The sequence below is a fragment of the Sarcophilus harrisii genome, chromosome 1 (genome assembly GCF_902635505.1).
Source record: "Sarcophilus harrisii chromosome 1, mSarHar1.11, whole genome shotgun sequence".
Taxonomy (NCBI): Eukaryota; Metazoa; Chordata; class Mammalia; order Dasyuromorphia; family Dasyuridae; genus Sarcophilus; species Sarcophilus harrisii.
In genome coordinates, this window is record NC_045426.1 from 330,429,006 (window position 1) to 330,450,373 (window position 21,368).

Below are 21,368 nucleotides of genomic sequence, written 5' to 3' on the forward strand. Positions count from 1 at the left end.
ATGTCATCTTTTTAAGTACATCTCCTAGTACTTTTGCGATTATAGAAATGTATGATTGCTTTCTCTTTGTTGAAAGGCAAATTTAATTTTATTTAATGATATTTTAAAGTTACATTGAAACTTGCATCGACTTCATTCATTCGGTGGAAAAATATATTGTGGAAACTAATCATTTCTTTTGATTCAGTGATTCTATTGCCAAAATTTTGTTTCATATTTTTTAGTGGGCACAGAGAATTAAATGTAGAGTTAGAAGGTTTGAATTCATCCTGGGGATTTATTAGTAATAGGATCCCAGGCAAGTGAAGGCAGAGATGAGACAACTAATTGTAGGTCTGGGTTGACAGATTGAGTGTTGAGTTCTGGGAACAGCTGGTCGGTCTCGTTCGGCTGGAGGGCCAGAATTTGTGAAGGGGGGCAGTTGTTTGAGTTGAGTCTGGCAGAAGCTAGATTGTTAGTCCCTTAATTGTAAGGGTGAGAAGGGATTATTTACTCCTAGGAGGCATTGAAGAAGATCGACTGTTTTATTTTATTTTTTTTAAATACATTAAAATATAAATTAGATACACAATAAGTATACATGACCAAAACGTTACTTTGCTGTACAAAAAGAATCAGACTCTGAAATATTGTACAATTAGCCTGTGAAGGAAATCAAAAATGCAGGTGGGCATAAATATAGGGATTGGGAATTCAGTGTAATGGTTCTTAGTCATCTCCCAGAGTTCTTTCTCTGGGTGTAGCTGGTTCAGTTCATTACTGCTCCATTGGAAATGATTTGGTTCGACTGTTTTAAAAGGGAGAGGGGGAAACCCCGACACTGCGTGTATATAACAGCAGGAGTGACGGGGAATTTCACCCTTAAAGGAGCTGGCCACGTTCTCTGGGCTTCTTTTCACTGGAAGCCCCCCATCTCCCTCCTCCCCTCGATAACGATAGACGCCGCTCGGAGAACAGCCGAGGGCAGGACCGCGTGTTGGAAGCTGCCTGGGCGCGATGCGGCCGCGCCCCCCTCGGCGGCCAGGGCGGGGCGCTGGCGCGCCCGGGAGGCGGGGTGCGCGCGCCGGCCCGCGCTCGGCCTGGGAAGGCGGAAGTGCGCGGTGATTGCTCGGGGAGCCGCGGCCCCCGCATCGGGAGCGGCTCGCCATGGCGGCCGAGGCCGGAGGCGCTTCTGCGGCAGCCCCGTCGCTGGTGGATCGCTACTTCACCCGCTGGTACAAAGCCGGTAGGTGGGAGGCGGTGGGGCTGGCGCGCAGCGGTTGCTCCGGCCCGGGGCAGAAGCAGCCCGCGGCGGGCCCGCGGAGCGCCGGTCCTGCCGGGCGGCAAGCGCGTGTTAAGCGCTCACTGTGTGCCCAGCGCACCGCTAAGCGCCCGGGCCCCGAGAAAGGTCGGGGCTGAGTCCCTCCCTGGAGGAGAAACCAGCGTCCCACGCGTGGGAGTTTGAGTCAGAGACAGGCGCCGAGAGGGACTTCCTTATTTATTAAAGTGACAAATGGCAGCTGGCACCGGGGGGAGCCCCGCGGCTGGCACTTGCGTTTTCATGCCCGGGTTTGCGGCCGGGGAAGCTCGGGGCGCTGGAGGCTGCTCCCCTGGTGGGGGGAAGGGGGTGTGAGCGGAGCCGGGGATACTCTCCTATAGGGTGTCACGTGTCCTTTATTCTGGAGGGAAGGAGAGATGCCGTGACACGCATGGGATCGTTTATAAAGAGAGGGCCGTGCAAGGCCGCCTGTCTCCCTTTGCTCTCTGGGCCCGGGGCCACATAGAGACCGAGGCAACTGAAAAAGGCCCCGGATACAACGGGAGACCCATGCCTTTTAAAGCTAAGGTCTTCTAGGTCTCCTGTGTCAACATGAAGTTACTGTCGCCAGGCTTCCGCCTAGATAAGAGAACTGCATCCTGGATTCTCCTCTAGTCCAGGATCTGCTCATCGTTAGGGGCAGTCAGCCAGCCACATTGTGGGGAGAACGGAAGCACGCTCCCACTCTGAGCCCTTAAAATGCTCTTTTAGAAACATTTAGTTTGGGGCAGCAGCTGCGAAGTCAGGAGGACCTGAGTTCTAATATGGCTTTAGACACTTAATCCTGCCTAGCTGTGTGAGGCTGGGCAAGTCACTTAACCCCAAATGCCTCAGCAAAAAAAAATTAATAAAAAAATTTAGTTTTTAATATTTAAGTTTTATTTTTTATTGTTGTGTTATGGGAGCTTGGTACTTTGTAAGAAACTTACAAAGTTTAGGAAATTTAATTGGATGGTAAACCTGTCATTCTGTTTAATGTGTTCTTAGATGGCCTGCCAAAATGATCGCTTGTTTTTGAAATGATAAATCTTTTCTTTAAGTAGACTTAATATTATAGCAAGTATTAATTTAGCAACTGTGGTATTCTTATTCTTCTGCATTTCTCAGATGTGAAGGGAAAGCCGTGTGAAGATCATTGTATATTGCAACACTCTAACAGGCAAGTGAGTTTAAGTTATTTTAATTATGGGAAAAAATTATGGAACTTGCATTTGTATGTTCTTTTAAGATTTACTGTTTTTCTCAAAAAACTTTAAGAGGCAAGTAATAGAATTGTAGAATTTCCATTTTATAGCTGAGGAAGATCAAGTGGCATGTTCAGGATTATGTAGTTAAAAATTGAGAGCCTTGATATGATTGTGATAATTTTATTTACATGTAGCATCATTCATTAATAATATTTCATCCAGCTTGAAGATTTTAAAGAAATAGTTGCTCCTTAAATCCCTAAATTGTTATAAAAGCTTTCAAGCAATTCATTTTGGGTTTACAAAATTTACTTTCTTGGGAAAGATAAAAACTAGTTCATCCAAAATTCACTTAATCAGCAAGTATTTATTACACTTTTTGCCAAGGATTGTGCTAAATAAGAACTAGATAAACCAGAAGCTACCTCAAAGAACTTACTTTTTTGTGTGTGCTTAAGTATTTGTTGAATAGATTAATAAAGCCATTCTTTAATTATACTTTGATCTTCTCTCTTGGATGATTATCACTTCTATGATATGTCCAACTTGAATATTCCCAAATTATTAGTTTTCCATTAGTCTCCTCAAGTTCTTACCACCCTTCTTTTTTTAAATAGTATTTTATTTTTCCAAATATATGCAAAGATAATTTTCAGCATTCACCTATGCAAAACCTTATGTTCTAAATTTTTCTCTTTCCTCTCATTTCCCTCCCCACAACTTCAAGCAATCCAACATAGCTTGAACTTGTGCGATTCATCTAAACATATTTTCATATTTGTCATGCTGTGCTAGAAGTCTGATCAAAAGGAAAATAAAAAATATGATAAAAACAAATAAAACAAATAAACTAACACCACCAAAAAAGGTTAAAATACTATACTTTGATCCACATTCAGTCTCCATAGTTTTCTCTCTAGATGTGGATGTCACTTTCTATCACAAGACTATTGGAATTACTTCGAATTACGTCATTGTTGAAAAGAGCCAAGCCCATCACAATTAATCATCACATAATCTTGTTGCTATGTACTATGTTCTCTTGCTTCTGCTCACTCCACTTAGCATCAATTCATATGTCTTTCCAGACTTCTCTAAAAGTAGCCTGCTCATCATTTCTTATAGAATAATATTCCATTACATTCATATACTTATTCATTCCTCAACTGATCAGCTCCATTCAGTTTCCATTTCCTTACCACTACAAAAAGGGCTGCTACAAACATTTCTGCACATGTGGGCCCTTTTTCTTCTTTTATAGATTTCTTTGGATACAGACCCAGTAGAGACATTGTTGGATCAAAGGCTATGTACAGTTTTATAGCTCTTTGGGGATAGAAGAACATACTTCTTAACGTAAGAGATATACACATAATATAAGTGTATAGTTTGGAAAAGGACTGCACTGGTATATGGAGGAATCAGAAAAAACTTATATAGAAAGTGGTGGTTGAGTTGAGTCTTAAAGAAAAAAAGATTCTAAGGCAAGGTAAGGAGGGATGGGGGACAGTCATTGTTAAGGCACAAAGATATAGGAAAATCATTATAACAGTTGTGGGAGGATGGATGTAGAGGAGGATATAGAGACTCGAAACATCAAGAGCAGTTAATAGGCTCTTCTAGTAGTTTTAAGAGAGAAGTGATTAAAGCTTCAAATAGTGGTTGTGCGAATAGACAGAATGGGATATAAGTAAACAAAGAGGAGACAAGAACTTAGCAACTTATTAGATAAGGGTAGGGTATGTGAAAATGAGAAATTGAGGGTAATACTGAGTCTTTGAACCTGAGTGACTGATTGACTGAAAGGATAATGGTACTCTTAGTAGCTTTAGGGAAATTTGGCAGAGAGGTGAGTTTAAAGAGAAAGATAAAAAAATTATGTTATAGATATGTTAAGTTTGAGATGCTCGTAGATCAGTCATTTGAAATATCCAATAGATAGTCATGTGGAACTGGAGCTCAGGAGAAAAACTGAAGCTAGCTCTATAGATCTGGGAATCTTCTCAATTAAAACGATAATTGAGATTCCCATGGGAAATCACCCAGAGACAAAAGAGAAAAGGATGGAGGATTGATCTTTGGGCTACACCCAGATTTAGTGGATCCACACTCTGTTCCCACTGTTCTCTCTGGGTGCAGATAATTCTCTTCATCATAAAATCATTGAAAGTGGCCTGAATCACCTCATATAGCAGTTCTTTTTATAGAATCAAAGAACTAGAAACTAAGGGGATGCTCATCTACTGTAGAATGGCTAAACAAATTACTGCATATAAGTGTAATGGAATATTATTGTGCTTTAAGAAATTAAATCCTCTTAAAAAATTAAGAGGATTGTTTCAGAGAAACTGGGAAGACTTTTATGAACTGCTGCAGAATGCTTTGGAAAAACTTGAGAACTCCAATCAATGCAGCAACCAACCTATGATTTCAGAAGATAGTTGATGAAACTTGTTACTCAGGTTTTATACATTTTTAGACAAGCTAATATTGGCATTTGTTTTGTTTGACTATTATACAAAGGTTTTACTCCTTACTTCCTCAATTTGGAGGGTTGGGGGATAGAAATGCAAGGAAAGAGGATGGGGGATGGGGGAGTCCTTGAGCTATTTTTTCCCCCCTCAAATAAAGATAGAAAGGAAAAGAGGATCAGGGAAAAAAGATATCTTTGAAAGCAATATTATATACTTAAAAAGAAAAACAAGTTTTATATAATATAGATCAGTTTAACCCTGAAATGTATAACCCTGAAAGCTTGGGAGAGATTACTGACAGTGTCAAATGTTAAAGAGGTCAAGAGGTATCAGAATTGAAAAAAGGCCATTAGATTTAACAATTAAAATCTCAATGAGAACTCAGGAAAGAGCAGTTGCAATTGAATGATGATACTGGAAATAGGATTTCAGGTTTAGAAGAGAAAAGTAGTTCATCAGGATATCTTCAGTAATTAGTCCCTTTCAGTTGGGAATATCTTATATAGAGATCTGTTACAAAAATTAACAAAAGTCATTCTAGATAAGAGTAACTTGTGTATGTATAGATATACATATAGATATACATAAGATCTGAGTGTGTGTGTGTGTGTGTGTGTGTATCATCCTCATTTGTCGTAAGCAGATATACTATACTAGTTTTATTAGAACAGAGGAGGTAACTATAAGGAAATTTGTAAAGCTTAAAATTACTTATATATAGCAACTGTTATTCTGTTTTTTCTCTTCCGTCTCTTGGTAAACCTTATCATCTCTGGTCCCATTCTATTAGCTATTGAGATTGAATCTGTTTCTGACATTTTTGCATTGTCTTAAGACCATCAGTTTTCAGTCTTATATGAAGCATTTTAATTCTTCCTTCTTTTTCTTCACCCAGAAATAACCACAGGGGAATAAAAATGATCATTTTTGGACCAAGTGTTTGGTACAATGTTAACTCAGTGAAATTGTACCTGAGATACTAGGTCATGGGTGAGATTTTTTAAAAAAATGAATGTTTTGTTTTTTATAGAATTTGTGTAATCACATTGGCAGAATCTCATCCACTTCTTCAAAATGGAAAAACAATTAAAAGTATCAACTACCAAATCAGTGCCAACTGTAGCAGACTTCAGAACAAGGTTTCTGGGAAGTTTAAACGGGTATGGATTTTCATTCTTTTTATCTGTTTACATCTTTACCATTAATAGTAATATAAAAACAACTGTACTAGTGTCAAATTCTTGAAAGTATTGTCCGTATCTAGCACAATTTTTTTTTTTTTTTTTTTTTGGTAAAGATAAAAACACAAAAGATTGGTGCCTTGTAATTAATAAGTAAGTGGAATGCCTTTTGACTTGGAAGTAAATAATGGGGGTGGAGTATGGGGTATTGGGATTGGAGAGCATATCCCTAGTATGGCTAGTCTTAGTGTTCTTTTTTCCCCCCATATCATCTTTTATGATTAGGAGGTGAATGCTACACGATGGAGAGGGTATTATGACTTAGAAAGTGCTAACCAATAGCTTCAAGTCTTGCTGGAGTAGGCAGATTATCATTGCTTTTTTTATTTAAGAAGCTTAAATCTCAAACTTATAAGACCTCTTATATCATGAAAACCAATTTTTTGTAAGATTAAGATTTAGGCAGCCTTTACTTTGGGAGCATTTTATAACCTGACTGAAGTAGATTTCTTTGTTTCCAAGTTTTTCTTACTACATTTTGAAAGTATTTATCAAACTTTTATTTTGACATATTTGTGAACTTAGGTGAGGCACAATGAGAAGCAAATTACCCATCTTCATCTCTCCACTATTCACCTCCCAGTCCAACCACCTGTGAATCTAGTGTCTTCTATTTCCAACTATATTTTATATATTCAAGTATCCATACCTCAGCCACTTTCCTGTTTTATAACTACCTTAACTTTCATATCCCTGGTGAAAGTAATAAAGTAATGAAGGATATTAAAACACAAAGGATTGCTTCATGGTACATTGAAGTATCTTAATATATTAGTTATGTTTCATGTGATATTTTAATGTTCATTTTAAAATAATTTTTAATGCTTTTATTCAACGAAAAATTTTTTTAAGGATGACAAGCACACATACATGGATGTATTTCTCAAAAAATCTATGTGACTGTTATGTTTTTTCTAAAGTCTGAAAAGTCTCTGGAAGAGGGAGCAGCTAGGTGGTGTAGTGGATAGAGCACCAACTCTTAAGTCAGAAGGACCTGAGTTCAAATCTGGGCTCACACACTTAATACTCCCTAGCTGTGTGATTCTGGGCAAGTCACTTAACCCCAACTGCCTAAGCAAAAAAAAAAAATCTGTTGAGGAAACCCTTCTAAATTCAGTAGATGTCATATTCTTTATTTCTGATTTGCTTTAGTAAGGAAAAAGTTGAAATTAGGAAGCAAAATTTAAAAAATTGTACAGTGGTATAAAACCCAACATGTAAATTTCAATATCACACAGCAGCTTTGATTTTTGTACACTTTAGAAAGTTTATCTTAGAAAGTAGGCTGTAGTATTACAGTTCAGCTAACATTAAGCATTTCTTAGAAAGTACTATGCTAAGTGCTAGGACAAAAAGATGAAAAAAATATATGATTAAGTGTGCTGAGTTTGGTCATTTAAAAGTGAGTATCATGCTCTTGGTCATAAACTTAATCCTTTATTTATGACTTTTTTCTTTTCTTTTTTTTTTTTTAAGAGGCAATTGGGGTTAAGTGACTTGTCCAGGGTCACACAGCTAGGGGGTATTAAGTGTCTGAGGTCACATTTGAACTCGGGTCCTCCTGACTTCAGGGCTGGTGCTCTATCCATTGCGCCATCTAGCTGTCCCTATTTAGACATTTTTTTGAAATGAAAGTAAGATTTAACTTTTGTTCCCAGCTTAAAGACCTTGAGTATTTTCCTTTTATCTCAAGTAGAAACTCCTTGTCAAGGAGTCTAAGATTATTCCTTTGTCTCCAACCTTATTTCACAGGGACTCTTTGATACATAGTACACTTCAGCTAAACAGGATCATTCACCATTTCTTGATTTTTATCCTGATTTTCCCCACTTCTGTGTAGTGGTTTGTCCCTTCTTCTGGTCTTTTCTTTAGAAATCCATTTTTTCAAGGCCAGCTTCATTTGTCACTTCCTCCATGATGTCTTAAAACATTATAGCTTCTTGCTCTTTAGATTTTTTTTAATGATATTCTATTATGTCCTTTCTCTGATTAAACTGAACTCCTAACTTGTGTTAGTAGTCAATATAGCATAAAATTATATATTATCTAAAAGAAATCTTTGAAATCACCTAATCTAACTCCCTTCATTAGACAGATAACAAAACCGAAGCTTACAGAGATTTAAGCTAACTTGCCAGTGTTCACATAATCAGCAGAAGCCAGATTCAAAATGCCTTTCCCACTCTACAATTATGTATAAACTCTTTTGAGTATAGAGAGTCTTTAAAATTTCATCTTTGTGTTTCTAGTGCCTACTATAGTGTTTTGCACATAGAATAAGATCAATAAAGGTTTATTAAATTGAATGATTTTCACTTATTTTTATAAAAAATTTTCAGGAATGTAACTAGTCACAAATAAATAATATTTATACATTTTGTAATACAAATAGTTAACATTTATATAATATTCTAATATATTGTGTAATAATTCTTAGTTAATATAAGAACTGCTTATATGTTAAAGAAAGATTAAAATATAAATGAAATCTCTTATTTCTTTTATATGCAGGGAGCACAATTTCTAACAGAGCTTGCACCTCTTTGTAGAATATCCTGTTCAGATGGAGAAGAATATACTGTGTCAAGGTCAGTTACTTTTGAAACAGAACTTGGGTGGGGAGAAGTTTTCTCTTGAAATGGTTTAAAAAAAAAAAAAACAAACTTTTTTTTTTAACAGCTGTGTGAGAGGACGGTTAATGGAAGTAAATGAAAATATCCTAGATAAACCATCCATTTTGCAGGAAAAGGTAAAAAAAAATCTTATTTATACCTTTTTGTTGGATTTTTGTCATTTTGGCTATGTCAGATTTTGGATTTGTTTTCTAGCCATCCACTGAGGGATATATTGCTGTTGTGCTACCCAAATTTGAAGAAAGCAAGAGCATTACTGAGGGATTATTGACACAAAAAGAATATGAAGAAATCGTGGTGAAAAGAGTTAATAACAGACCAGAAACATCATGAAGACAATGAAATAACTCTCCCCCTCCTTCCCCAAAATCTACACATGTTAAAGCACCAAGTGATATAGAAGAGCATATGACTGAATAATAAAGTAGTGCTAGAAAAATCCTCTCCATACTGTGGGATGGCTCTGCTTCAGTTCCTGGCCACTTCAGTACGATGATCTTTTGTCAGTCCATCTTGATTTATTCTGCTCGTGTCATTTCCCCCTTCCTCTTAGATCAGTTCTGTCCAAGAATGCTCAAAAGTTTCTCTCTAGCTCTTTTCAACTTGTTCAAACACAACATGAAACATTTTGGAAGCTGCAAACACGGTTTCCCAAATACTGTTTTAATTTTCGGTTCACTTTGGTGAAACAAAAAGACACCCTTCAGGCTGCCTCCTTCACCAGTTTCACTAGAACTTTTAGACAGGGAATATACTTTGCTCAAGGACACTTCTTGATTGCCTGATCTGGAAGAGCAGAGATTGGGAATGAAAGGAGATAGAAACTAAATTGTTTTACCTTTGTTTATTTAGTTTTTTGACTAGACCTATTATTTTATCGATGTGGGAAGCTCTTGGTGAGAATCTCCCTTTTCCTTTAAATTAAAGGGCCCAAGAAGCTGTTGGAGTATTCTGAGATTAGGGAAATACCTAGGGTAAAATTATCTGTGTCAAAGGCAGGACTTGAATCCATGTCATTCTGCCTCTAAGGCCAACTCTCTCATCATGCTGTTTCCCTTGTCATCTGATCTTCATTAAAGCTTATTGTATCTCTGCTGCTCCTTTGTTTCTGGGATATTCTCCTTCATCTTGGCCTAGAGCTGAGACACTGAGATTCAATTCACACTAAAGTTGATAGCAAATGAGTTTTAGTGATATGAAATTACTAATTTATTAATGCATTATGAAAGTATAAAATGGTATCCAACATTTAATGTTTGATTCTTCTTTTTTGGGGGTCTTGACTCATGCTGTTGGTTGAAGAAACTCTCTTTACAAGTGCATATCTGGCAACTGTCCTGAAGCTCAGAGTATTAAAAGTTGCTAAGGGCCCTGAAAGTCCAAGTGAGTTGACCAGAGTTATAAAAAGCCTGTATTTGTTGTACTTGGGAATTTGAAGCCAACTCCCTATACAACTCTGTTAGGTCCACAAGATCACACATCTGACTCCCATATCTTTTCCTATTAGTAGCCAAATGCATTAATTTCATTTTATTAATGGATTTTCTCTATGGAAATGTATCTCCAGCTGTAAAATGAGGAACTCAGGCTACAGGAAAACATTTCACTTAACAACAAATTCAGTTGAAACACATTTATTCTATTAAATGATACCCGTAAACATTGATTTAATAATCAGATAGACATATTCCAAAATAAAGGATTTGTAGAGAATTAAGGTACTACAAAGCAATGAGGAATTTTTTGGAAATGAAACTGCTTCAAAAACATTTAACTATGGTACTAAAAACTGCAAACATGTAAGCAGAACATAACCAGCATACGTTAGAGATTCTCAAGAACATTTTCATAGCTGTTTCTTTGGATTGAAAATTCATTAAGACATTCTGGATAAATGGTTCTGGTTCTTAAATAAGTATTATTATACACATGCCCATTACAAAATCACACTGCAGTTTAAAAAGTTTTGAAAACTACTATGGCATTTATTAGATGATAAGAATTGTCACAATGAGTTTAACAATATGAAATCTTAATAGGAAGAAGAAAAACAAGGAAAGAATCTGGATTATTTGTTTTCTAAAAATGTCAGGTTTGCTATGTTATGTTCCAGAGATCTGACCCCAAAAGCTTCTACAGTTTTTTCATCCATATTGTCTTTAGTTGTAACTGTTTGCCATCTGCCTTCCATCCAGGGTTGAAGAGAATTTATACAATCATTTTCTGATTTGCACTGTAAAAGTAATTTTATAAAGTTAAATGAGGCATTTGGGGGTACAATCAGTTATGCCAAAACACTTCTTTTGAAAACTTAAATTTGTGGTACCAGTGCAATTGATAAATTAGGGGAAATTTTGAACACAACCCAGTCTGCAAGTTTGCTTATGTGCAGTTTCAACTTTGAGAAATGGTAAGAACTCAAAAACTACAATTCACAACAGCTCACAAATTATAGCCCTTCCTGCACTCATTTATTTACACAGGTAAACTTTCAGATCCTTTTTAAGGTAAAGTACCACATTTGGTAATGTTGTAAATGCAGCATCAGAATCACATCCTGTTTCTGTTCCCTGCATCCCCCATGGCCATAGCTTCAGGTCCTGGAGTGAGGATACAATGAGTCATCCTCTCAACCACAAATGGCAACTTTGGTAGTCCTGAACCCTATGTGAACTCAGTGCAGGCTGCAGAGTAGCTTAAAGTCACAGGTGCTTTCACTGTTTTAGTACTTAAGTATTTAACCTTTTAAAATGTATATAACAGTTGTTTTTTTAGCCTTTTTTTTTTTTTTTAAATGTGTCACTTATGAGGTTTTGGGGTATTGTTTGCTTTATCCCATTTTTCTTGAATGTCCTGTGGTTTTCATGTCTTTTTTTTTTTTTTTTTTTTTTGCATAGTATGGTGATTTTTAGGGAAACTCACTTTACAGCAGAGCTGACTATATATTCTTTGTCTATGTACAAAGATAAAAGACTTAGGGAAGAACTAACTCACCTTATGCATCAATTTATAGCAGACTGGGAGAAGCTGGGTCAATGTAGTCAGGACAAATCTTGTTTTTAGAATACATTTGTCAACCTGTATTACAGAAAGACTGTCAATTTAAACTCCAGATTCATTAGTCACTTTTACGTTAAGGAAATCAAGAAACATCCAAGGCAGGTAAAGGAAATGGGATGAAGGTACTTGACTAGATAAATAATTTGAAGATCCTAACCACTTTGTTACAAAATTCTGGATTCAGAAGAGCCATGGGGCAGCTCTGTTGCCTATATGAATGAAACAGTTCTTCAATGAGAGCAAAACTCCCCTCACTGAGCTATTAAGAGACTCCTCATTCAAAATCTCTTCAGGGAGTTGCTCCTAGCTTTGGTTGGGTAAATGACATTATGAGGATAATTTGTAAACCGGCAGTCATTTTTGGTTAAATTAGAGCAATTACTTATTAATCTGAATCAATCTGCTGTAGCTTTTTGTCATTAATTATAGTTAAGAGAAAAATTATTTTGGCAGCTGAACCTGCCCAAAGAGACAGGAATTGGCCTACCACTTAATAACATAAAGAATGAACTTTATACTAATACAAGCAGAAGAATCAAGCATTTTATTTTTATAGCTGAATAATGCATCCCTTTTACCTTTGTAAATACTTTATTCTGAATAGGGGCCTTAGCTGTCAGTTGGAGCTGCTGGCACAGAGGAATCAGCTTGTTTATTTCCAGTAAAAGTAAAAGCTTGTCATCATCTTTCAGCTGAAATGCAAATTAGGAAATTATAATAACCCCCCAAAATAATGACTTCAGTTTTTATACCTAATGCTATATCCTTTAAAAAATGAGCTATAATTTACTTTACTCTTCCGCAGACATACATTACCTGTTTTGAGAAACCTTGCAGAACTGAAGCAAGTTTTAAGCCCTCTGTAGCAAAAACCTAATAGAAGGGAGAAAAAGTTTATTTTAGATCTCAAAAATTTTAATTTTTATAGTCTCAAGTAAGCTTAAAAGTTGCAAGTGATTGGATTCTAATATCTTTGCCATTAAGATATATAATAAGCAGCAAAGAAAAGTGAATTTTATTATAAATTAGGCTATATTTTTCTAACAATTTATGAACATAATGTGGGTTATCAATTTCATATTCAAAATCTACAGCAGTACAGGCATATATTTCACAAAAACATCATTATACATTATGTGGTGTAACTAAATCTTACATAATGTCACAAAATCCTGGAATAAATAATGCCATTTAACTGATCAACACAAAAAACATGTATAGCAGTGATGCTTAACTGATTTCCAGTAACACTGTTTTGCCTGATATTTTCAGACAAAATGGTAAGGTAAGCCTTTTTATTGTCCTATTTATTTATAACCCAACCCCTCCCCCCCCCCCCAACATTATTGATCTGTAAGAAGGACATAAAATCTGAGAATATTTGTCATAATGGAGAGGTATGTATTGTCCTTCCACATTCCTGTGGTAAATTATAAAAAGGATGAACAATGCATAGGCATGAAAAAGTAAAGCTACCTGAACCATATGAAGATCACTCAGCTTCATTTACAACATACTACTTACAGTATAAAATTCTATATACACTTGTATTTGGACTAATGTGAAATTAATGTGTTGCTCTGGTAGGAACAACATTTGTTTCACTTGGGCTAAATTAGTGTCATCTTTAAAGAACAGGGAAATGGTTCTTAACATAATTAGCTCAGGGGAAATGGGTTTCAAGTGGCTGATGAGATTTTCCTGATTACGTGAATCAGTAAAGGCCCAATTTGAAAAGTCTTGCTCTTATCAGAACCCCTATTATCAACACATCTTTTGAAGACTGCTTCTGTGATAGGGTGATTGCAGAGGGTATTTGCATCCCATCTCAATGCTGTATTAAATGCATCATTATTATTATTATTATTTTTATTTAATAGCCTTTTATTTACAGGATATATACATGGGTAACTCATCATTTTTATTATTAACAAAATTGTTTATTAAATGTCATAAGGTCCTCCATGTTTCATTGCCTTCCAAACCATAGTCTGAAAACTTAATTTGCTTGAGTTAAACTTGGCCTACCCAGAATAAGGATGAACTTTGACCAATAAGTTGTAGGTTGTAGGAAATCCTAAGTCAGAGGTCCTCAAACTTTTTAAATAGGGGGCCAGTTCACTGTCCCTTAGACTGTTGGAGGGCCGGACTATGGTAAAAACAAAAACTTTGTTTTGTGGGCCTTTAAATAAAGAAACTATAGCCCTGGGTGAGGAGAATAATCGTTCTCAGCTGTCGCATCTGGCCCGTGGGCCGTAGTTTGAGGACCCCCTTGTTAGCAAGAAGAAATATTCATTCTAGCTGGTACATTATGTTTTTTCTTTCTCAATGTGTAGAATTTGAAAATGATCTTTACCGTTGAGTTCTTCAAAAGAAATATTTGCAGGGAGGATCGCTTTCCCCTGCTTCACTGAAGTGACTATCTAAGGGCTCCATGTGGATGTCAGTTCCTGTTACCAACTGAAGGATCAGGACAGGGGAGACTGAGGATTTAGTGACCATGGAGAAGAAAAGCTCTATTTTCCGTCAAAGGTAATACATAACTTGTTCAGAGAAAACAAACTCATTTGTTAAATTGGGTAACTCCTAAATGTAGGTCAGGATAATCCCTCCTAGATGGTAAAATATGTTGATTATAGCTCTGGATTATGACAAGATAATTTAAGGACAGTTTGGACACTATAGGACTGTAAAATAAGCAAAAAAAAACCCCTAGTACTTTGTGGGCTTTTCACCATTTTCCTTTATATCTGTGTCACTGAGGCTACTGACTGAGTATCTAAGGTCCTTTCATTTACCTTCCCTCTGAAATCTCCCTTGTTTTGTGATGTGCTACTCTGGTTTTCCTCTTACTTGTATTTTGTTTACCCTGTTCACTGCTATCAGATTAATTTTCCCAAAGGACTGTTTTGATGTCACTTGTTTATTCAGAACCCTTTAACTCTTTATCCTAGTACTTAGGGAGCTTCATAATTTTACTTTCTGTTCTTATTTTTCCCTACTCCTTATTCTCTAGCTAAAATAGACTTGTTGCCACCAAATATACTTTGTGCTTTTCCCATTTCTGTACCTTTGTTAATGACTCCTCCTCCTCCTCAAATGTCCTCACTTCTATCTCAACCTATTAAAATCTTACCAATTCTCTAAGATATAGTTCATAAACTATCTCCATAAATCTTTCCTAATCATCTCAGTTGAATGTGATCCTAGGGTGTAAACTCTTTAATAATGATGATGGTGTCTTAGTAACATATACTTGCCAAGAGTTGTTTAATAATAAGTATTTGATGAATAAGTGGCTAAGTTGATATTCTCAGTGGGAAGCAAGGTTCAAGTAACTTTTAAATTTGGAGGAATTTAGCCCAATGGCTACTCCATTTTGAATAAGGAATATCTTATGAACTATGGTCATTGTGATCTCAGTTGAGAATGGCGGACAATATCCCTAGGAGAGAGAATTTCTAAAGGAGAAAGAAAATATGAAAACCGATTAAGTTTTTCTCCTTTAGGACCTTCTAAAACACAGTCCCTATGTCAAGTTTGCTAGTCCTTTTGATAAGTAGAATCCCTTCCATGTAAAGTGCTAAAAGGGTGCATAGCTATGATAAAACCAACTAGATGAGGCCTTTAACTTAAGGTGGCAGTCTGGTGCAAAGAGAAGAAAAAAGGCTGTTGGATTAATTTGAACATCTTTTAACAACTCAACTCTCTCCATATCTCTGTTGGCTAATAGGTTAATTTTTAGTTGTTTAGGACATAGAAGTTTGAAATGGCAATCCAAAAGCTTTATTAAACCTTAAGGCCAGGACAATCAAATGACAAGAGACCATTAAGGATTTTAGAAGAGCTTTAATGTTAACCTTCCTCTGGTCTAATCTGTCATTCAATCCTCTCTAATAATTCCTTGCAAAGACTATATTGCCCATCTCCATTCCTGCTATCGCTACTTCACTACTTGACACTTAGATGAGTTCAACAGGCTGACTTTTTGACTCTCTTTTCTGCCCATTCTAATCCATTTTACTTGCTGCTGTCAGGACAGCCTTATTAATTAAAACAGTATATGCCTATCCAAATTTATTTTTCACTGCTCCCCAAATGCACAACCTCAGGCTCGTTTCTTTTTTGTTCCAATTCTCCTCTGAGTCTTTCCTCATACTATTTATTCCCCTCTCTCTCTTTCTTTTTTTTTGTTTTTGCTGAGGCAATTGGGGTTAAGTGACTTTCTTAGGGTCACACAGCTGGGAAGTGTTAAGTGTCTAAGGCCAGATTTGAACCTAGGTCCTCCTGACTTCAGGACTGGTGCTCTGTCCACTGTGCCACCTAGCTACCCCTATTTATTCCTTAAAATATTCAAGATCTATCCATTCTACAAGTTTATCTGAATTCCTACCTCTCCCAAGAAGGGACTGTCTCAATTATTCTAATCCACAAACATCTCCAAAGACCAGCACAATACTATTTTGGATTTATTAGCACTGATTAATGTATCAGACAGTATGTTACAATTGGTGAAATCTTGGTAGATATTTCTGTGTTGGGATTTTTCATTTTTGTTTTTTTAAAGATCCTACTGACTGCTTGGAAATCTTGATAATCTCAGGATCTCCACTTTGAGATAGATCAATCTATAAAATGTTTAATGAGGAATGTTGTATGGACTGTACAAAGAAGGAAGTAAAAGACTTGTTCTTGAAAAAGCTTATGAAAAGCTCCTCGCCTCACAGATACGGTACAACAATATGGGTAGTTCAAAGGGGCAAAAATGACAAATTTATAAAATTATCTGCTCCCACTTAGGTATATCATTGAGGATCAGAAAAGGCCTCAGAAATCATCTAATTCAACTCTCATTTCATAGATGAGACTAGGGCTAGGGACTTTAAGTGATGAGCCTAGTTACACAGGCAGATAAGTATTTGGGCTGAGATTTGAATCAAGGATTTTTTGTATTGCTCCATAGTGATAGGTTATAGTAACATTTACCATTGTGAAAAATTTGGAATTTTTAGGGAACTTGTGGGTTTAAAAATAGGGAAAGATAAGTTGTGAAAAAGCAAAACAACTTTGGAACAAGTGTGCTTATTAGCTTTGTGTGCTGGATGTTTAAGGATCCTTTCTAAGAATGTTTTTTTAAATGCATAAGATAAGATACATAGGACTACAAGGGAAACCAATTGGATTGAAATTAAGTTGTAAATTTTTTGTTCCCATCAAAATTTAAGAACTGCCTAACTTAGAAGAATGGGCTCTGGCCAGCATGGGAATGTAGCAGTGCTGGCTTGCTTCTGTGGCAGCCTCAGTTCTCGCCATTCTCCCTCCCTATAAATATCTTCCCATTGCTGCTTTTTTCACTTTATTATGCTGCCTGAATATCTACCAATTAGTATGTGTTTAAAAGTATTCTCTTGTATGAAAAAATAAACATCTGGAAAGTAACTGAAGGCCTCGCCTTAAAATTTAGGCCAATATTAATGTTATGAATACAAAATGATTATCTATATCCTATGTTCTATACCCAAGAATATAGTTTTTATTGAAAAATATACCCTAAATTCCAAAACTGTCTTACAAATAAGCTCTTGGAACTTATTTGTAAATTGGGGGTTTGCCTGTACTTAGGATTCTAAATGACAAGGAGCACAGATAGGCACATGCTTTAGGATATGAGAAAGGAAAGATAATTGAGACGGAATGGTCATGTAGTTTCATGAAGGAGGTAGAAAGGAGAAGGCATTCTTGATGGGAGAAGATGTAAATTGACATGTGTAAAATAAGCCATGTCTTTGGGAGATAGTGGGTAGATTGGTCTGATTGAAGCAATTTCAATCAATTTGTGCATCACTGTGGTGCACTAAATGCCTATTTTGTGCTACACACTATGCTAGGAAACAGCCCCAGCTCACAAGGAATTTTTGCATTCTTTTAGGGGATTCATATGCAAATAAATAAACACAAAATGACTGGGGTAGAAGAACCAGTAATTAATAATTATCATGTTGGCCTTTAATAAGAGATTCAAAATGAGAAGTATTTTAGTCAGAAATAAAGTGGGATAGGGTGGGTTAGGACCACATTTATCAATAAATTGGCAGTGGTTTAATAAACATTAAAGACTAAAGGAATGAAATTTGCTATATAGTCTAGGCATGAGGTGAACTAGGGTTATAGCAGCAGAGATACAAAGATATGAAAATAAGACATTAAAAGAAAGAATGAATAGAATCTGAAATTAATCTGTTATGGGGAACAAAAGGAGAGAGATGGATCAAGATTGCCTGGAAATTTTAAGATAATATGAAAGAAAACAAGAGAACTCCAAGGAAGGGGACTTTTTTTTTGAGGAATAGAAGAAAATTAATGAATTTAGTTTTGCATAGGTTGGATTTTGAAATGACAGGAGGACATTTTTGGTAGAAATGTTAGATTTATAATATTAGAATTTGGCAAAAACAACCACCACCACTACCACCAAAAAACAACCCGAGCCAACTCTGAGAGAACTGGAGATTTTTGTGGGTTACTAGTTTAGAGGAAATAGTGAAGAAATTTATCTATGTAAAAGAGGCAGGGTTGATCAAATCGAAGAGGACATCCCAGAAGGCAACATGGAAGTAAGAAGAAACTAGGAGGTCTTTTTTGAGCTTTGCTACTAAAATCCATATGAATAATGCTATGACATAAACAGTTCAATAACATGCCCATTTTGAAGAAGTAGAAATTGAGACTCAGTGGATACTTGCTCAAAAATGCACAGATATGGAAAGTCAGAATTGCAACTCAAATTCAGGTCTTTTGACTTCAGTGTTCTTCACAAAATTATAGCTTGCCTCTAATAAATTATGTGTCAATGGGCAAGCCACTCTACTTCTATAAAATGAGGACCTCCATTTCTTTTTCTTTTTCTTTTTTTTTTTTTAATTTAATAGCCTTTTATTTACAGGTTATATGCATTGGTAACTTTACAGCATTAACAATTGCCAAACCTCTTGTTCCAATTTTTCACCTCTTACCCCCCCACCCCCTCCCCTAGATGGCAGGATGACCAGTAGATGTTAAATACATTAAAATATAAATTAGATACACAATAAGTATACATGACCAAAACGTTATTTTGCTGTACAAAAAGAATCAGACTCTGAAATATTGTACAATTAGCTTGTGAAGAAAATCAAAAATGCAGGTGGGCATAAATATAGGGATTGGGAATTCAATGTAATGGTTTTTAGTCATCTCCCAGAGTTCTTTCTCTGGGCGTAGCTGGTTCAGTTCATTACTGCTCCATTGGAAATGATTTGGTTGATCTCATTGCTGAGGATAGCCAGGTCCATCAGAACTGGAGGACCTCCATTTCTAAAATTATGAGTTGATGAAAAATAAGGCCAAAACTGAGAAACTGCTCATTTGGGTCAGATAAGGATAGTAGTTGGATATAAATGTTTGAAGCTTATCTAATAAAATCCCAGCTATTAATATCAAGGTGTTAGGAGAATGAATTAATGGGCTTAGAAATTTAAAAGGCTTTTAGTGATAAAGTCCTCTTGTCATGAGGTTAGAATAAAAAAAGTAGGCATTAGAAATGGACAGGTTATTATTTGTCACAGATGCAAGAAGCCAACTGGCAAGTGTCCTTTGATTAATTGGCATATTACAGTTTCATTTAGCATGAGGAATAGACAGGTGATGCTTTGAGAAGGACAGTGCCTATACCCCAGTCCAAAACTTCAGAACCAATAGAGAATTTGGTCTAGTTCAATTGAAACAATTCTTACACAGACTATTTAAAAAATCAAGTCTAAAAGGGGATTTACTTTCATTCTTCTGATTGTCATTAACTGTCCCACTTCATCCCAACTAAGAATGTCTTTCCCAAAAAAGTTTGGATGTTAAGCAATGACTATGCACTTCTTGATTGAAGGGAATTTCCAAATTGAAAGATAATTCCTGTTTTTAAATTAAGGGGTAGTGTTTTGGAGTGGAGGGTAGAATGGTCCACTGGTTCTAAGGAAATTAACATCTCTGACATTGTGAAATTTCCTAAATTTAGAATCACTGAATAATAGAAATAGAAGAGACCCTGTGGAAAGGTAGGTAGCTCAGGTTCAGCTCTGGTCCTAGGGAATGGAAAAAGGAGGAAAAAAAAAAGAATTATAGTATTAATACTTCCCCAGTGTGAATAAATGTTGCCCATATCATGTGATAGAGACCAAACTGTCTGAAATTCTGGCTAGAGTGGGTACCTGAAGGGAGAATTTTGGGAAGAATTTTTAATCTATCTTTGAAATCTGGAAACTAAAGATATCTTGTCTTAATTGGCAAAACCCACTAAGTTTTGTTTCTATTATTCCTAGGAATTTTCATCAAATATGTTGCTAAAAAAATGCTTCACAGAAGACTGCTACCATATGCTAATCCTATATTATCCCCTGAAGTGACAAGAGAACACGAAGTCATTGGTGAGAATATAGATGTTACATATTCTTAGCATAAAATATTATGTAGTAATGTAAACTAGAACATAGCATACCTCTATTTGGTAAATTAAATCCTGAGTACTCTTCAACAGCCCTTCCCCCCTGAAATAAACAACATTAATTTTTTTTAAAAAAAGAAAAATTACAGTATGGAGATTGGTCTATTTTATACATTATTACCTATAATTTATTAAAAACTTAATGAATTGAACAACAGAATTCTTGTGGTTAATTATTCCATTATACTATTAATCATAAAGTAAGTGTACATTTTACAAGGAAAAGTCAATCATAAACTAAAATTATATCTGAGTTTTACATGTCATACCTATGCCTTTCAAACACTTATATGCCTTTATTAAAACAACAACAACAACAAAAACTAACTATAGTATATATAGTACCAAAATAGTGATATCTCCTCTTTATAGAGGAGAGATGTCAGTAATTAGGACTTTCATGATAACCGAATTCCTGTTGAAAACTCTAAACAGATTTAAATTCAGGGCAGTTTCTCCTTTCCAAGGAAAGTTCCAAGGAACTTAGGAGTGTTGATACTAAAGAGCTAATTATCAAGGGCAAGGAAAGGTAGAAAGCCAATCATTAATTAAGACAATCTTAAGGGGAAAAAAAAGTGAGAAAGATCCAGAAAAGCAAGAAAGTGAGAAGATAAATGAACAAGAAATTACATGGAATCTTTACCTAACTAAACTACTGTTTAAGACTCTCAATCACATAATAACATAGAGAACAATTTTTTTTCCCCTCTTAGAACCTGGCAGCTTAACTGCAAAAGAAATCTGAGTCTTGTAAAGCAAGAAAAGGTAGGAAACCTACCTTAATACTTGTTTAGTTGCCCTGTTTCTGAATCCCTGACAAATTAAACAGGTGTAGATAGTATCCAGACAGTTTATCAAAGTAGTTAGTCATGAAAATTGCCAAAGAATAGGGCTAAAGCTCTTGCTTCAAGGAAGTTTAGAGAACAGGTAATTTTGCAATATA

General features: G+C 35.9%; 2 protein-coding genes across 5 annotated transcripts in view; one reads left to right on the top strand and one right to left on the bottom strand.

Moving 5' to 3' along the window:
* Positions 1–1,059: 1,059 nt before the first annotated feature.
* On the top strand, positions 1,060–20,456 carry ABITRAM (actin binding transcription modulator). 3 transcript variants are annotated; one of them, XR_004230802.1, is made up of 7 exons: positions 1,060–1,225; positions 2,405–2,456; positions 5,989–6,118; positions 8,711–8,787; positions 8,879–8,948; positions 14,229–14,424; positions 20,244–20,456. XR_004230802.1 is itself a non-coding variant. In XM_031945553.1 (6 exons), the coding sequence occupies exons 1-6, from the start codon at positions 1,147–1,149 to the stop codon at positions 14,304–14,306; spliced, it is 486 nt and encodes a 161-aa protein (XP_031801413.1). In that variant the 5' UTR covers positions 1,060–1,146; the 3' UTR covers positions 14,307–14,681. The 3 variants fall into 3 exon arrangements, 2 of the variants coding, with proteins under 2 accessions (XP_031801413.1, XP_031801412.1); XM_031945553.1 differs by lacking the exon at positions 20,244–20,456 and having other exon boundaries at positions 14,229–14,681; XM_031945552.1 differs by lacking the exons at positions 14,229–14,424; positions 20,244–20,456 and adding an exon at positions 9,028–10,080 and having other exon boundaries at positions 1,066–1,225.
* The window catches only part of CTNNAL1 (catenin alpha like 1), a 108,796-nt gene continuing 97,878 nt past the window's right edge, over positions 10,451–21,368 (bottom strand). For both annotated transcript variants that reach the window (XM_031945551.1, XM_012543100.1), the window contains exons 15-19: positions 20,420–20,468; positions 12,709–12,765; positions 12,471–12,584; positions 11,827–11,910; positions 10,451–11,065 (exon numbers count right to left, since the gene is read on the bottom strand). In XM_031945551.1, the coding sequence (XP_031801411.1) occupies positions 10,901–11,065; positions 11,827–11,910; positions 12,471–12,584; positions 12,709–12,765; positions 20,420–20,468 (469 nt within the window). In that variant the 3' untranslated portion in view covers positions 10,451–10,900. The remainder of the gene's footprint in view (positions 11,066–11,826; positions 11,911–12,470; positions 12,585–12,708; positions 12,766–20,419; positions 20,469–21,368) is intronic.

What these genes read in the sequence shown, in the direction of transcription:
- ABITRAM (XM_031945552.1), top strand. Translation starts at nt 1,147, where the DNA reads ATGGCGGCCGAGGCCGGAGGCGCTTCTGCGGCAGCCCCGTCGCTGGTG. An exon ending in CACCCGCTGGTACAAAGCCG is followed by an intron (nt 1,226 to 2,404) that starts GTAGGTGGGAGG and finishes TGCATTTCTCAG; the next exon opens with ATGTGAAGGGAAAGCCGTGT. An exon ending in TTTCTGGGAAGTTTAAACGG is followed by an intron (nt 6,119 to 8,710) that starts GTATGGATTTTC and finishes TTTTATATGCAG; the next exon opens with GGAGCACAATTTCTAACAGA.